The 15,582-nt window shown below is 47.8% G+C and overlaps 5 protein-coding genes across 7 annotated transcripts; 2 read left to right on the top strand and 3 right to left on the bottom strand.

The window, feature by feature from the left end:
• The first annotated feature begins 222 nt into the window (after positions 1–222).
• Positions 223–1,806, top strand: LOC6525071 (26S proteasome regulatory subunit 6B). Its single transcript, XM_002100874.4, has 3 exons — positions 223–382; positions 440–523; positions 582–1,806. Exons 1-3 carry the CDS (start codon positions 347–349, stop codon positions 1,701–1,703), a joined length of 1,242 nt encoding a protein of 413 aa, XP_002100910.1. The 5' UTR covers positions 223–346; the 3' UTR covers positions 1,704–1,806.
• Positions 1,807–1,893: 87 nt separating this feature from the next.
• LOC6525070 (signal recognition particle receptor subunit alpha homolog) lies at positions 1,894–4,083 on the bottom strand. The gene is made up of 3 exons (XM_002100873.3): positions 3,864–4,083; positions 3,156–3,800; positions 1,894–3,071 (listed from the first exon to the last, which is right to left on the bottom strand). Exons 1-3 carry the CDS (start codon positions 3,978–3,980, stop codon positions 1,980–1,982), a joined length of 1,854 nt encoding a protein of 617 aa, XP_002100909.1. The 5' UTR covers positions 3,981–4,083; the 3' UTR covers positions 1,894–1,979.
• Positions 4,084–4,355: 272 nt separating this feature from the next.
• On the bottom strand, positions 4,356–12,576 carry LOC6525069 (kinesin-like protein Klp10A). 3 transcript variants are annotated; one of them, XM_002100872.4, is made up of 5 exons: positions 12,399–12,574; positions 10,404–11,622; positions 8,880–9,126; positions 8,001–8,813; positions 4,356–6,433 (listed from the first exon to the last, which is right to left on the bottom strand). In XM_002100872.4, the coding sequence occupies exons 2-5, from the start codon at positions 11,435–11,437 to the stop codon at positions 6,113–6,115; spliced, it is 2,415 nt and encodes an 804-aa protein (XP_002100908.1). In that variant the 5' UTR covers positions 11,438–11,622; positions 12,399–12,574; the 3' UTR covers positions 4,356–6,112. The 3 variants fall into 3 exon arrangements, with proteins under 3 accessions (XP_002100908.1, XP_039228853.1, XP_015046082.1); XM_039372919.2 differs by lacking the exon at positions 12,399–12,574 and adding an exon at positions 12,235–12,348; XM_015190596.3 differs by lacking the exon at positions 4,356–6,433 and adding an exon at positions 7,678–7,939 and having other exon boundaries at positions 12,399–12,576.
• Positions 6,559–7,540, bottom strand: LOC120321164. The gene has a single exon (XM_039372947.2). The coding sequence runs from the start codon at positions 7,534–7,536 to the stop codon at positions 6,694–6,696; it is 843 nt and encodes a 280-aa protein (XP_039228881.1). The 5' UTR covers positions 7,537–7,540; the 3' UTR covers positions 6,559–6,693.
• Positions 12,577–13,391: 815 nt separating the features above from the next.
• On the top strand, positions 13,392–15,541 carry LOC6525068. Its single transcript, XM_002100871.4, has one exon. It carries the CDS (start codon positions 13,581–13,583, stop codon positions 14,430–14,432), a length of 852 nt encoding a protein of 283 aa, XP_002100907.3. The 5' UTR covers positions 13,392–13,580; the 3' UTR covers positions 14,433–15,541.
• The last annotated feature ends 41 nt before the right edge of the window (positions 15,542–15,582 follow it).

Below are 15,582 nucleotides of genomic sequence, written 5' to 3'. Positions count from 1 at the left end.
AGATTAATATGCAACTTTAGTGTTACTGGCTTATTGGCTTATAAGTATTTAGTGTTTTGTCGTCTGAAATCTTATTATCCAATAATAAGGAGTTGCTTTCTTATCAGAAAATGCATCTATCAAAAAAAGGATTCAAAATAATAAACACTTTTTTACCACCACATTTTTACAACTCGATAGGTAAATTGCTACATCGATAGATCACGCCCGGACAATCGATTGCTGTGAGTGACAGAGGCTAGGGTTGCCACCACATCGCGGTGCAGGCTTGTTTTTGACGAGTCATTTTGGTCGCCCCGCAGAAAACGCAAACTAATAAAACGAAACTCACTGCTGAACGGAAACAATGCCGTACAACATGGACGTACTGATGCCGGAGAAGGTACGTAGTTGGTGCTTCGACGTCTGGCCAGCGTACTAATCCCTTTTATCCCGCCAGGATGAGCTCTCCGACTTGAAGCCGAAAGATGCGCACAGTTCCCTGGACGAGCTGGACATGGAGGATCTCTATGTGCGCTACAAGGTGAGTCGTCCAGTGGTGTTTCGTTTGATCATCCATCTAATCGCCCATTGTATTGTAGAAACTGCAAAAGACCCTAGAGTTCATTGAGGTGCAGGAGGAGTACATCAAGGATGAGCAGCGGAACCTGAAGAAGGAGTACCTTCACGCCCAGGAGGAGGTGAAGCGCATTCAGTCGGTGCCACTGGTCATTGGCCAGTTCCTGGAGGCCGTCGATCAGAACACGGGTATTGTGGGTTCCACCACCGGTTCCAATTACTATGTGCGCATCCTGTCCACCATCGATCGGGAGCTGCTGAAGCCCTCCGCCTCCGTGGCCCTGCACAAGCACAGCAACGCCCTGGTGGACGTGCTGCCGCCAGAGGCGGATAGCTCCATTTCGATGCTGCAGCCGGATGAGAAGCCCGATGTTAGCTATGCGGACATTGGTGGCATGGACATGCAGAAGCAGGAGATCCGTGAGGCAGTCGAACTGCCCCTCACCCACTTCGAGCTTTACAAGCAGATCGGCATTGATCCGCCCCGCGGTGTGCTCATGTACGGTCCGCCCGGATGCGGCAAGACCATGTTGGCCAAGGCGGTGGCCCACCACACAACGGCCTCGTTCATACGCGTGGTCGGCTCGGAATTCGTGCAGAAGTACCTCGGCGAGGGACCGCGCATGGTGCGCGACGTGTTTAGGCTGGCCAAGGAGAATGCACCGGCCATCATCTTCATTGACGAGATCGACGCCATTGCCACGAAGCGTTTCGATGCGCAGACGGGCGCCGATCGTGAGGTGCAGCGCATCCTGCTGGAGCTGCTGAACCAGATGGACGGCTTCGATCAGACCACCAACGTTAAGGTGATCATGGCCACCAACAGGGCTGACACACTGGATCCCGCTCTGCTGCGACCTGGTCGATTGGATCGTAAGATTGAGTTCCCGCTGCCCGATCGCCGGCAAAAGCGACTCGTCTTCTCCACCATCACCTCAAAGATGAACCTCAGCGAGGACGTCGATTTGGAGGAGTTTGTGGCGCGGCCGGACAAGATCTCTGGCGCCGACATCAACGCCATTTGCCAGGAGGCGGGCATGCACGCGGTGCGTGAGAATCGCTACATCGTTTTGGCCAAGGACTTCGAGAAGGGCTACAAGAACAACATCAAGAAGGACGAGCAGGAGCACGAGTTCTACAAATAGATTAAGCCACACACTTTTCCCGCCCATTTGTCGCCCCACACTAAACTCTCCTTTGTACGCCTAAAGTTATACCATTAATAAAAAAAAACAACTCGTATTTGAAGTGCTAAGTGATCCCAATCCAAATCCAAACCAACCCAGTGGTATCGGGCAGCCAAACGCAAAGCATTCCATTTACAAAACAACAAAATAGACAAAAGCACTGTATTTGATTCGTTCAAAAGAGTGGATGCAAACAAAGAGCATTGGAAGGATAAGACGGAGGAAGGAAGGCGGCTACTTCATCAGCGAGTTGACCACGGCGTTCACGTTGATGGCCTTTAGGTCGGCATACGTTTGACCCGTGCCCACGAACACAATTGGCTGGCCGGTGATGTAGGTCATAGAGATGGCGGCACCCACCTTGTCGTCAATGGTATCGAACTTGGTCAGCACGATGCCGTCGATGATGTGCGGGTTCTCGTTGGATGAGTAGTCGGCCAGCGACTGGTTGAACTTGACCAACTGGTCGACGGCTTCGTTGCCCACCAGTGCCTCGCCCACGAAGAGCACAAGATCCGGATTGTTCACCTTGATTAGCTTGGACAGCGAACGCATCAGCGGCTCATTGTCCTGCATGCGTCCGGCGGTGTCCACCAGCACCACATCCACCCGTGTATCGTGGGCAAACTTGATGGCCTCCATGGCAATGCCGGCGGCATCCTTGCCATACCCCTTCTCGTACAGCTGCACCATGGTGCGACCGTCGTGCTTGGCCGCCGGATGCAGGGCGTTCAGGTGGCGGGTGTGTGTGCGCAGCTGCTCGACGGCACCGGCGCGAAACGTATCGCAGGCGGCGATCAGAACGTTGAAATCGTTCTCAATCAGCCAGAAGCAGATCTTGGCCAGGTTGGTGGACTTGCCCACGCCATTTACGCCACAGAAGATGATCGTGTACGGACGCCCGTTGCGCTTTGATTCGAGGGCATCGCGAATGATGTCGATGCGCCGTTTGGGCGAAAGAATCCTTACCAGCGATTGCGTTAGGGCCTCCTTTACTTGGCTGGCAATGCTGTCAAAGGTGCCCATTTGCTTGCCATCCAGACTGGTGGCCACCGAGTCGCACAGCTTGGCCGCTATCTCTGTGGCCACGTTCTTCGATATCAGATGGTCGCGCATCTTCTCCAGCGCCGGCTGCAGATCCGCCAGTGACATGGTCTTGGCGCCCACAATGCCCTTGAAGTAAGAGAGCAGGCCGCCGCGTTTGCTTTTCTTGGACACCTGCACCTGTTCCTCCTGCTCCTCCTCAGAGGACTCCTCCTCGTTCTCAGCCTCGGCCTCGCTCTCCACGTCCAAGTCGCGGATGACGCCCTGCATTGTGCCCACCAGCTGCCATTTGAAAAATAAAAAAAAAAGAGTATGATTTCACTTCGAACAGCAGAGTTTTTTCCGTAGAAAGTGAAAGTTACTCACCTCGCTGTTGATGTTCTGGTACTGAACATCTTCGGGCGTATCCTTGGAGCGATCGAGCATGACTGCATCCTTGGAGTTACCGCCCAGATCCCAGACGCGTGGCTTCTTGCCAGCCTTCTCGGAGGCGGGCTTGCTGGGTTTGGAATCGCTGGGCGAGGTCTTCTTTGTGGGCGTGAGCTTTTCGCGCAGCTTGCGCCGATTCTCCATGATGATGTCGTCCTTGGAGGAACCCGTCGCTGGCGACGAGGGCTGTGACTTGGCCGGTGGCGGGCTCTCTTGGATATTGACCCGCTTCTCGACCGGCTTCTTGTCGTCCTGAATCATCGAGGCGACGGTCTTCTTCGACTTCTGCGACTCGTTGTAGGAGCGCATGGCTTTGGGTGCTTTCACTTGCTTGGCGGACGCCTCCTCCGCCGCGCTGAGCACACGTCGGTACTCCCGATCGAAGTCGTAGTCATCGCCCAGACGTATGTCGCCGTACTTCTCCTTGAAGGCTGTCTGCATGTCAGCCAAGAATCCATCCAGGTAGTTCAGTTTGATCACCTTCTGGAAAATAGCCGCGTACACCAGGTCCAATTCATTGTCCAGCTTAAATTGCACGGCCAGGTGGTCCTCCTCGAAGTACTTGGCCTCTGTGTTGCGCTCCTGCAGGCCCACAAACCATTAATGCCCATCCTCAGCCACATCCAAATCCATTCATTCACTTACCTCCAGGATGACGCCACGTATCAGGCTGTTTATGCAGGAGGCAAAGCTGCTACCGGACGCGTTCGAGTGCCACAGCACCACGCCGCCCTTGGTGAATATCACCACAAAGTCCAACATTTTAGCTACGCTTCCGATCCGTCAGTTTGAACAACGACGCAATCTACTTGCATTGCATTTGCATCAAATCAAAAGTTGCCACACGTTCCACGTCACTTGTCTAGTGATGGGACCGCGCTCGATATGTCAGCGCGTTATCGTTATCGAAAGCTGTCACTTTCGAATGTTCAAATACCGTTAAATATACAAAATTCATTTAATCAAAAAATAAATATAAAAACCATATCTACCTATATAACATGTAATTAGTGTTGTTCCAAGTTTACCATTGCATTTAATATGCATGTAGCAACTCCCAGGATTCCCCAATTGCTTTTAATATATACGAATATTGTTGCAAATCAAACTACCTTTCAATAAAAAAATAAGAACGCATTGGCTTTTGCTTTACACATCTTTAATGTTAAATTTAGTTGTGTATGTTCACTTTTTATTACAATATAATTTATTATTTATATTTAATAATACATTATTAGAGTCCAAGTCCTAACACTTTCATTATTTATACCGCATAATATCGAAGCACTCATTCAGTTGGTTTTTTTTTCATATTAACATTGTTTTAAAAACTCGCATTTGGTGGATTAAAAAATTGGTTATCATTCGCCTGCTTTGGGATTGGGTAGTATTTTCATTTTTATAGTGCTCTGAGGAAATGCATAACAAAATGATTAAACGTCTTGATTGGATAAATACTTTAGGAGAAGCACATGAGTATGTTTCGTTCACTTTTCGATTTAGTTTAGTTTGTTTATTACTTTTTTTAAGGCTAAGATACTAAGTTCTCCGCTATTTGGAACAGATTTCTGTTTTTCTCTGTGTATTTTGCTTTTTTTTTTGTTTTTAACGCAGCACTAGCAGCAGTGTGTGGAAATCCATGATTTGGTTAAGTTTCGTTTGATTTGCTTTCGATAGTTTAGTTTTTAGTCGTGTAAACGTAATTAAATATATGTAATAAATATTAGTACAAAATGAAATGCAAATCATCTTTAAATCATAATAATCGTATAGCAAAGACAGTTTGCATTTTAAATTCTTCACCGAAGTCGCTTAAAATGACAAAAAAAATATAATGTAAATTATATATATGTATATATATATAAAGATAAAGTTGGAAATGAAGGGAGGAAGGAAGATTAAAAGTATCAAAAAAACACTCGCTGTCTAAAATTGCAGTTCGGTTGCATAAGAAAATCATTATAGTTACTGGGGGAATACGTATGTAAATCGGATTTGGTGCAGTAGTACTTTAATAAATTAATACAAATTAAATACAGTTTTGTGGCCTTTAAATAAATACAATGCGCGATTAGTTCGTAGTTTGTAGTTCGTAGCTTTAAAATCTAGTAGATTTGTGCCGTGGCATGAACAAACAACTCTGGACGAGCAATTGAACAAAATGGACAAAATGAGGGAAACAAATCGCATCGCATCGATTCGAATCGAATCTCTTCGAATCGCATAAGGTAATTATTAAAAATTAAATGGAATCTCATATTATGCATAGAGTAGAACGTATGTAAGTGGTAAATATAGTATAGTAAATGTCTTTTTCTTTTACAAAAGTATCGACTGCGCTGCAATTATAATTATATTCATATAATCATAATTCACGGAGAATCCAACAAAGTCGTGGCCTGCCTGATTTCTAGTGAGTTGTTATTGGTTTGTGTTGCTCTCATGGTAATAATGCTGTTGCGTCTGGTCTGTTCCCGTGCTTAGTTCGTACAGTACAAATGTTGAACAGGCTCCCGACTATTAATTATTAGTTAAAAACTTAATAAACCAAGCTCGCAGCGACATCGACTTGGAAGGGGAGAGAGATTGTTTAAGGGATTGGGTGCGCTGACAAGCCTTTTCTGCGAAGCAGACACGTCTGTTTCTTAAAAAGGATCCATTTGGCCCGTCAGACCGTCCTTCGGTACGTTTATATATATATATATGTGTGTGTGAACAAACGAAGCTCCCTTGCCAGGACGTCCGCAAAGCCTCCAGACGTGGGGCCCAATTAAAAGTATTGAAAATTTTGGTAAGAGTGCATTTAGCATTCTGTAAACAATGTTGGGAAGCCAGAGGGAATTCGTTATGTAGAATGGGGATGGGTGGGTGATTGTGCGGATCGGATTCGAAAACTAACGCTTGCCATTCGGCGAGTTGAAGCTGCACGAGAGCATCTCCTCCTTGGCCAACTTGGCGCGGTACTCGGCCATCATGTCCCGGCACTGGATGGCAATGTCCAGCAGCTGCGAGAACATCGACTCGCCCCGCTTGCAGTACGAGTCCTGGTCGTAGTCCACATAGTTGGTCAGGTTGTACAGCGCCTTCGACTCGGTCAGGAAGGTCTCCAGTGTGGCGTTCACGGTGCGATGATACTCCACCACCATCTCCTCCGTTTGCTGCAGATCGTCGATGGCCTGGTGCTGCACAATCAGCTCGTCGGACATCTCGTGTTCCTGCAAATGGCAATGGACAGTGTGTTTTAGTGTGCGATCGTGTTGTGTGTAGTATTAGCTATATAGGTTTTATTATGGCTTTGTCTACGGGAAAACCTTTATACTATTTCCTTCTGACCCAATAATTTTCCATATGAATTCTGAATTTTACTCGAATTCAACAAAAACAAGTAATAAAATATAATGGCATAGTGCCAAGTTAAGTTGTGCATGAATTCCCTTCAATTGAGATCTTCTTCGCACAGCGGCCGACATGACAATCAATTCATCTTTGGCCGCTTCACATCTGGTTTCGATGGATCTTGAACAAAGGGCAGATGACAGGCGTACTTGTAAAGCAACTCATCGCAACCCAAAGTCGAGAAGCGCATCTCTGTGCGGGAGCGGAGCAGGACGAAGCGCTTCCCGGACTCAATGGGATCTTCGGCGAACTCCGACGGCGGCAGTAGCAACGGCACATTATTATCGTCGTTCGCCGCCTTTGGATGCGACTTGACCACCTCAATCAGGCTGGCCATCTCAGCGATCTTTAGGGCATACCGCACGCCCGCCGTCTGCAAACGCTTGAACGATCTACTAGGTGGCTCCTCTGCTGGCTCCTTATTCTCAGTCCTGGGATTTACTGCCGCTTGATTGCCAATTGTAGTATCGTCTTGCTCGTAGGGCACATAGAAGGACTCGTAGTTGAGCGACCTCTCGCGCTTCTTGCCATTCTCCTTGGGACGATGGACGGGATAAGGGGGATGCACCCACCGTCTGATGCTCGTCTTGGATCCGCTCTTGGCGCTTAACTTGTTTCTTTGCTTGGAGTAGACGTTGTAGGGGTTAGTTGCCGTCTTCTTGGGTTTGTTGCAGTTCCAAACGCGTGGAGGTTCCACCTGCTCGTTGACTCTGGCCGAGGAAGTCAAGGCTGCCACTCTACTCGCTGCCGCCTGGCTGGACAACGCATTTGGGAGCATGCTGTACAGGGAACGCAGGGTCCGTGGATTGGTGTACTCCGCCAGATTTGGCATGTGGCTATCGCGTGCTCTCGACTTTGCCTTGCTAATCGAATTCTTGGGCGAAAACTTGAGCATTGTGTTAGGTTTTTGACTTGTATTCATATATAACTTGTAACCTGAACTAAAAGGAGCTGCGAACTGAGCTACAACCAGACGATGACTGAGGTGAATCGAGAGGCAAAGCTATCTTGTCCAGGAATTTGCCTACTAAGCTGTATACAATCACTATGACAACATGACACATTGTAGATACTAGGGATATATATTATCAATAAAATGACATTACAAATTTTTATTGGACAAATAAAAATAATTGAAAAGAGTTGAAATTTCTATTAAAACCAAATCTGCGTATATATATAGTTTTGGATTGTTCGTATCAATTATTCCCCCACAGCCATCTTATCTCATTTCATGTTACTTCATTTCATATCACTTCATTTTTAGTTCTTTAGAATCGTTTCATAGGTCCCATTGGTTTAAAACGCATTGTCTTTGGGCATCTCTAAATAAAGGGGCGTGGACAATATGTGGGGAAGTGGACAGTTTATGGTGTGTATACTCACGCTCAGCGAACTCAGCATGGCCAGATCCATGTTGCCGGCGTTTCCGTTCTTGTTGTTGTTGTTATTGTTGTTGTGGATGCCCGTGCCCGAGTGATGAGAGGCCGGACCACGCTGATTGTTCGACTGGGAGGCCGGCGCATGCGAGTTCGGGTGCAGTTGATGGGAGTGCGAATGCACCATGTTGATTTCCTCCTCCTCCTCGTCGTCCATGATCTCGATGGGCTCGCTGTCGCCGCCAGGGCCGACTTCTGCGATATCCTTCACCACCAGCTCCTTGACACGATCCGCATAGCGCAGCGTGTTGAGCGTGTGCTCGCAGGAGCTCAGTCCCGGCGAGATCATGGCGATCATGCAGGTCTTGCTCTTCTCGCCAATGAACGAGTCGCGCAACACCTGGGTGAGTTTGGAGACACGGAATGGCAAGTGGGCCGACTGTTTGCCCAACGCACGGATGCACTCTTTGAGGGCGAGCAGCGATTTGTTGATCTCGGCGCCCTCCATGCGCGTCTGTCGATCGGCGGAGGAGGTGTCCACGCCGCGCTCATTACCCGCCAGATCGATGAACGAGAATTTGCCGTGGATCTTCGTGGAGCCCCGCGGCCGCAACACAATCTGGAAGACGGCGTGCGAACGCGACGAATTGGAGTTGGCCGACGTCTGGCCCGATGTGCGGGCAGCATTGCCGTGCTGGATTAGCTTCAGTACCTCCTCGACGCCATCGACCACCTTCTCGGTGAGGCCCACCACCTGCACCTGCTGTTTGCCGTCCTCCAGGACGCGTAGCTTCTGCTTGTCGGCCAGAAGATCAAAGACCTACAAAGCAACAACGATTGGTTAGAACAAAGGATCCTTAGTTAATGCAAAGAGTACACCACCCACCTTGCCACTGTAAATCTCAAAGAAACTGGCCGAAACGACTAGATTCATGGCGCGGTAGCGCGGCATATTTAAGGTCACAAAAACATCTTTGGCCGCCATGGCGTAGATGCCGTTCTTGCAGTCCTGCACCTTTCCATTGAACTCGCCGCCCATGGTGTGCGTCTTGCCGGATCCTGTCTGGCCGTAGGCGAAGCACGTCGCCATGCCGCCCTCGAAAATGGTTTTCACCAACGGCTTGGCTGTGTATCTGCGTGTGTGGAGTTAAAGAATGCAGATATTAGTATGGTTATATACAATATATAGACTATATAGCTTGAATTCTTGATTAATACATCGATCTACAGCCAAAGTTGGTATTAGGAAATGATCTGCCCAGTACAAATGGGTATTAACCTTATGATTTCACTATCTTTAGGATTATTCCTCTTACGTATAATCCCGTATCGATAAGAATTATATGTAAATACCAACTAATTAAAGAAGCCATTAATAATGCAATAAAAAATGTGTAAATCTCATTGTTTACTACTATTACTGAGTATTGATAACGCATGATGCACCACCACCAATCATCGATGGCTAAATTTGTCAACACGAGTGCGTTATCATCGGCGAAGTCTTCGGCATTAATGCCGGCTATATTACTCATGGGGTATACTATAGGGTATACTTAAGCGGTTGCCGTGACGCAGCTAATGGCGTTACCAATTCCAGCGAGCCATACAATACACACGAACGCGAAACCGGAAAGAGAAGCTAAGAAGTTGGCGGAGAAAGGGGGCACAGCAGCAGCAGCGGCAGCAGCTTTAATTCAATTGAAGCCAAACAATTCCTAATGGGCAAATGCCGGGCCACAAGGCAGTTACTTTTCGAAATCTCTTCCGCTGGAGAATTGGGTTTAGAGAGCTCGGGCGCAGATCGGCCGACGCCTGATGGTGGGCAGGTGGCAGGGGAAGCGTCTGGGCTTCCAAGTTAGTCATTCAACTAACTTGGCTGTTTCGGGAGCGACCGCTTTCGGATGCATGTATGTTTCTATTGCCGTCTCTGTCGGCATGACTCAATGAGTCGCTCCACCAGAGATGCCCCAGTGCTGTCCAGTCACCAAAACAAGCTCAAAAAGTGACTGGCACTTTGGTTACTCGATCGAAATGTGAGTAATGGCTGTTTATAAGCGTTCTTTACTTGCTGGTGGAAAATTATTTCTTTAAAGCGTATGCTATAGCACATATCATTCTCAATTGGGTTGCAGATTGAATGAAAGCCATAGAAAGTGATCCGTAAATATATTGTATTGTTCTGATAGATATTAATACGACTTTTATAGATGAGATCAATTGGAAAGGGGGTTTCTAGCAAGGATACCCAACTGTTATTGAAGATGCATAACCAAGACGGCGGAATTTGTGGGCACCATATTGAGAACACGAACTGGTGTTTGTTTAGAAGCACTAATAATTCAAACAGGCCATATACGGAATTGTTTTGGAGCTAGTTATTGATGGGTGTTGCATACTGGATACTCACTTGTATACCATGGCATTGTCGCACGTGTCGTTGAAGGCGTAGTCGAAGCGAAACTTGTGGTTCTCCAGGAACTTGGTGAGGTCGACCTTGCTGCGCGGCTCGTGCACGATAAGCATGTCCTTGCGCGGCACCGAGATGACATCGATCTCCTTGCGATTGACTTCTTTGCGGCTGATGGGACGCTTACGCACGCACACGGTGATCTGATGGTCATCGACGGCCTGGCCATCGAGCAGTGGCACAAACTCCAGCGTGCTCTGGTACTCGCGTATCATCTGCGCCGTCTCCCAGTTGGGATTGCCCGGATCCTGGTTCATCAGGGCCACCTTCTCCTCCTTCATCTCAGCCTGGCGGGCGCGACGCTTCTCGCGATTCTCCTTTAATCGCTCCACCTCCTTCAAAGCGTGCGATCGCCGGGCACCAGCGCCACCAGCTCCCTGTGTCGTTGCCGCAGCGGCGACTGCCTGTGCCGCTGGAGCTGCACTAGCTGCCGCGCTGGGATTGGGCAATGTGTTATTAGGAACCGCTGAGGCGATCCTCGTCTGCTGCTGGCTGGCCGGTGTCTGCGAGTACCGTGGACGCTGTAATCCAGTGTTCGTGGTGGTGGTGCCACCACCTCCGCCGGCCGTAGTGTTAGAGTTGCTGTTTGTATTGACGCTATTGCTGTTGCCCAGCGGATGGGGGATCGACTGGCTCTCCTGGATCTTGTTCAGCATGTTGCCGGCCATGGTCATCCGACTGGTGAGATTGCCACCGATGGCCGATTGTGTGGGATTGCGTGAGAGGTTCATCGGAGCGGTGGCCTGCTTCTTGGGCTCCGGGGCGGTGTGCTGCTCGACAGTGTCCTGCATCAGCTCGGGATTGAGGGTGAGAATGGCATCCAGTTCCACCTCTTTGCCCTTCGTTTCGCCGCGCTCGTACCATTCGACTGTGATGCACTTGCCCGACTGGTTGATCACCGCCACCACGGCCATGTGGACGCGGCCATCCGTCCGCTTGATCTTGACGCTCTGCCCCACCGTAATCATGTCCATATTTCAACGTCGATCCGTCCTGTTTGACTCCAGATGGTATATACTACTCCACCGATCTCTCCTTTCTTCCGGCTTACACTGCGATAACTCCTAGTACTGCTTTATGGACAGCAACTCCCACTGCTTGCAGGAGGAGTTCCGTTAGTTGTAGAAATAGTAGTTGTGTTTTGAAGTCCAAAATGTGTCTGTGCAAATACATAAAAAAAACACAATGTAGTTCGGAATTTGTAGGTCTAAAATGAGTTTGTTCTTTTCAAAATAAACTACTGGGGAGATATGAATCTAGGTAGAAACGAAGCCCCAAACCGAATACAAGGCAGTGACGACTAAATCGCAGCCAACTGCTTGTCGAGGTCGCCGACAGCGTCTGTTTTTTTTTTTTTTTCGAGTATCCGTCGAAGTGTGTGTGTGTGCTGCTTGTGGGGCTGCGTTAGTATTTGTGTTTGAGCTGAATTTAAATGCCAACTGTCGTTTTCGTTGCGTCTGGCAACGGATAACAAAAAGGAACAACGGGGACCCGCTGGCTGGGAAATGGAAAAGGGGAGCTCCAAGCAAGCGTAGGATCGCTAAAATCCCAATCCCGTTGTTGCTATTGTTGTTGTGCGCCCATTTTGTGGGCACTGGCGGCACTGTGCAACACTGACACACACATAGCGACACATATGCAGCTGCGGCAACTCTTTTGGCCGAAATGCAACGGAAAAAACAACAAACCGCGGCGTTTGGCAACCAATCAATGCTTTCCGCTCCTAATTAGATGCAAAAAATGTTGAGAGAAAAACACAACACACACTCACACACAAATGTAAAGAGTGGGGGAAATGCGTTTGCTTTATCGCTTTACGTCATACACAGAGCACCCACACACACGCACGCACACTCGCGCACACACACCGATGCAAAAAACAGACGGTCGCGGAAATTTAATTGAATTTTTCGCAATCTGCTGCCTTTCGCTCACCTTTCCTACTGTCTTCCCAACCGCTACAATGTGCTGGCACTTTCCATTAAAAAAAAAACTTGGGGATTTATCGACCGATCACAACGAAATATCACAAAATATGCTCGAAATAGTTTTGCAAGCGACCAGATGTCAGCAACACAATTTTTTAGTTTCGCCTCGCCATTGTTTTTTGTCCCTGGCCACGTTGCGCAACACTGGACTGCAGCACGAACAGTGCTGGCAATCAGCCGTTGGATTTAAAAAACACAATTATTGGCGTGCCAAAAATGTGCAAAAAATCCATTTCATGCTGGCTTCTTGCTGGCGAAGATGTTTTTAGATGTATTTATGATTTTAAGTAGTAATACAAGTACAACCGTGATAACTTTCAAGTTGCTTATTTACTTTGATGGCTTGGTCAACACTAAACGAAGTAACCGTTTAAATTGTCAGCTGTTTTGGAATCTCTGGCAATAAGTAAAAATAAGAAACGACCGCTTTTGTTGGCATAACCCAAAATGTATAAAGATGTGACTAATTTATTGGAAAGTGCAACGGTTCGGCAATATTTTATGCACACGGGTGCAATTATGTTTTTCTTCACCCTACACTAGCCAACACTAGCATACTTAACGTCCGTTATTTTTTACCCTTAGCTAACTTTGTTTTAAAACAACAAATTAACGGACCACCAATGTTCAGTTAAGCAAACCGGAGATTATCAAATGTGGTTTGGTGTTCTTTTGTTATTAGGTTTTGTTATTAAGACTACATGCTTTGCCTTCTTTTTATTAGATTTCATTCGGTTTTACACTTTTAAATTTTGGTTTTTTGGAATCATTTAACCATTTATCCATTTGGACAAAGTTCTATATACATATGTGCAAATTCTTTGTCAGTGGAAACACCCTCATTCCAGAAGCAAACAAGTGCGCACTTTACATCGTGTGTCTCTATCGATATTATCTTTCCAACAATCGACTTTTGTTGGTGGTGGGTGCATTTGTTTGTACGTAGAAAGGAAAGCGTAATAACGCCTCCTGATATCGATATCGATATCATATCACAAAAAACAATAAACCAAAAAGAAACGCTAAAAACTATTAGTTTGTCTGCCAGAAAAACGGAATTAGCAGCTGGACGTAGCCAAGTTGCCACATCAAGTAACCGACACCAGACTCCACAACACCCAGCTCCACCATGGACATCATGGATATCCAGGCCGTAGAGTCCAAGCTGAGTGACGTCACGGTGACACCGATACCGCGCAGTCAAGTGCAAAATTTTTACAATTACCAGCAGCAGCGGGAGCAGCGCGAGCAACAGCCCCAAATCCAGATATCGGCCATCCACCACTCGCGTGGATCCGGTGGCGGAGGAGGCGGATCCAATTCATCCAACGCGGCCACGGACTACTCTACGAGCAGCGGTGGCAAGCGGGAGCGGGACCGCTCCACAGCCAACGATTACAGCAGCTCGTCCAGCAAACAGAGCTCCGCCGCAGCGGCCAATGCAGCAGCAGCTGCCGCCGCTGTCGCTGCCCTCCAGTACTCCCCGCAGTTCCTCCAGGCCCAGCTGGCCCTGCTCCAGCAGCAATCGAACACAACGGCCACGCCGGCCGCAGCCGCAGCTGCGGCCCTATCCCTGGCCAACATGTGCTCCAGTAATGGCGGACAGAGGAACACCGGGTCCGGTGGCGGCGTCTCCTCCACCTCCTCCGCCAGCAATGGCCAGAGCATGGGCCTCAACCTAAGCTCGTCGCAGCTGAAGTACCCGCCACCCTCCACCTCGCCCGTGGTGGTGACCACCCAAACTTCGGCCAACATCACCACGCCGCTGACCTCCACGGCCAGCCTGCCCTCTGTGGGACCGGGCAATGGGCTGACAAAGTACGCCCAGCTGCTGGCCGTTATCGAGGAGATGGGACGCGACATTCGGCCCACATACACGGGCTCGCGCAGCTCCACGGAGCGGCTCAAGCGGGGCATTGTCCATGCCCGCATCCTGGTGCGTGAATGCCTCATGGAGACGGAGCGAGCGGCGCGCCAATGAGAGGAGGAGTCACTGGTGCCGCAGCTAACGACGCCGGATTGAAATGGACCAGCAGGCAAGGATGATCCTCATCTAGCAACTAGGTTAATTCCCCCAAACAAAAAACACGGACAGAATGGATCGCATTCGTAATCTTTGCACAGTTGTGAGCCTATTCCGCTTGGATATCATAGGAACAATTTAGCTTAAAAGCTTTTTAAAGGTTTAAACTAAAGACAAAGAAAAGTGCTCAAAGAGAGTCTTTAAGTTTACCTTTCTAAGTTCGAATTTGTTGATAGGCATTCCAAATTGTTGTGATGAATCACACTAATTTAAGTTTCCCTATATCACATTTTCACACTCTGAAACATAATTCACATGACAGAAGATTGTTTTAAGTTCAGTTTTGATTTGGCTAAAAAGTTCTTTGATTTTTCACGGAAGATGCTCAGAACGCTCCAAAGATTGCCGAAAGCATACGCAAAGATCCATTCTGTCCCCATTTAAGCATAAAAGAGTAGCAATTTGTAATAACTTGTAAGCCCCCATCAACTTAATGGCCCTCGGGCCGCCGGACCATAGTTAAAGAATATTTAGACTAGCTCAGGTTACAATCGGTTAAATCGACAATGCTATAGCTGCAGCACAAGTTATTGAACCGAGCCGATTCGCGCTGATCGCCTCGGATTTGTATCGTTACCGTATACCAATTAATCTGTATTCATAAACGTAAGACCAAGATGCAAGATGCACCAGTGTCTGCGTCATGAGTGCGATTAATTATCTGATGGCAATTGCCGAGGCGGAGCAGATCCGTCGAGGAGATGCAGGGCAGGATGTGTGCGAGTTTGTCACTGCCGGGTAGCTCCTCGCTATTTTAGAGAACTATACAAATGCATATATGTAGTTAAGCAGAGATATATGTATACATATATACTTGTTATGCAAGCAAACAGTGTGCATGTCCAAGTGAATGGTGAATTAGTGGCAATTAACACGAGAATATTTATATATGTATACACATAGAACACAACTTGTATATTTACTATATGTATGAGCAAATACGACTAAGTTCAAGCCTGTATACCAAACCGAAATCGAAATAAATGCGCAATTTTGGTTTTTATAAACGCAGCTGGCTTATACTTGATTCTAATTATGAACCCCAAAA

Source organism: Drosophila yakuba, chromosome X (genome assembly GCF_016746365.2).
Source record: "Drosophila yakuba strain Tai18E2 chromosome X, Prin_Dyak_Tai18E2_2.1, whole genome shotgun sequence".
In the NCBI taxonomy this organism is placed as follows: domain Eukaryota; kingdom Metazoa; phylum Arthropoda; class Insecta; order Diptera; family Drosophilidae; genus Drosophila; species Drosophila yakuba.
The sequence above is the reverse complement of the archived record's forward strand: the minus strand, read 5'-3'. Positions and strand labels throughout refer to the sequence as shown.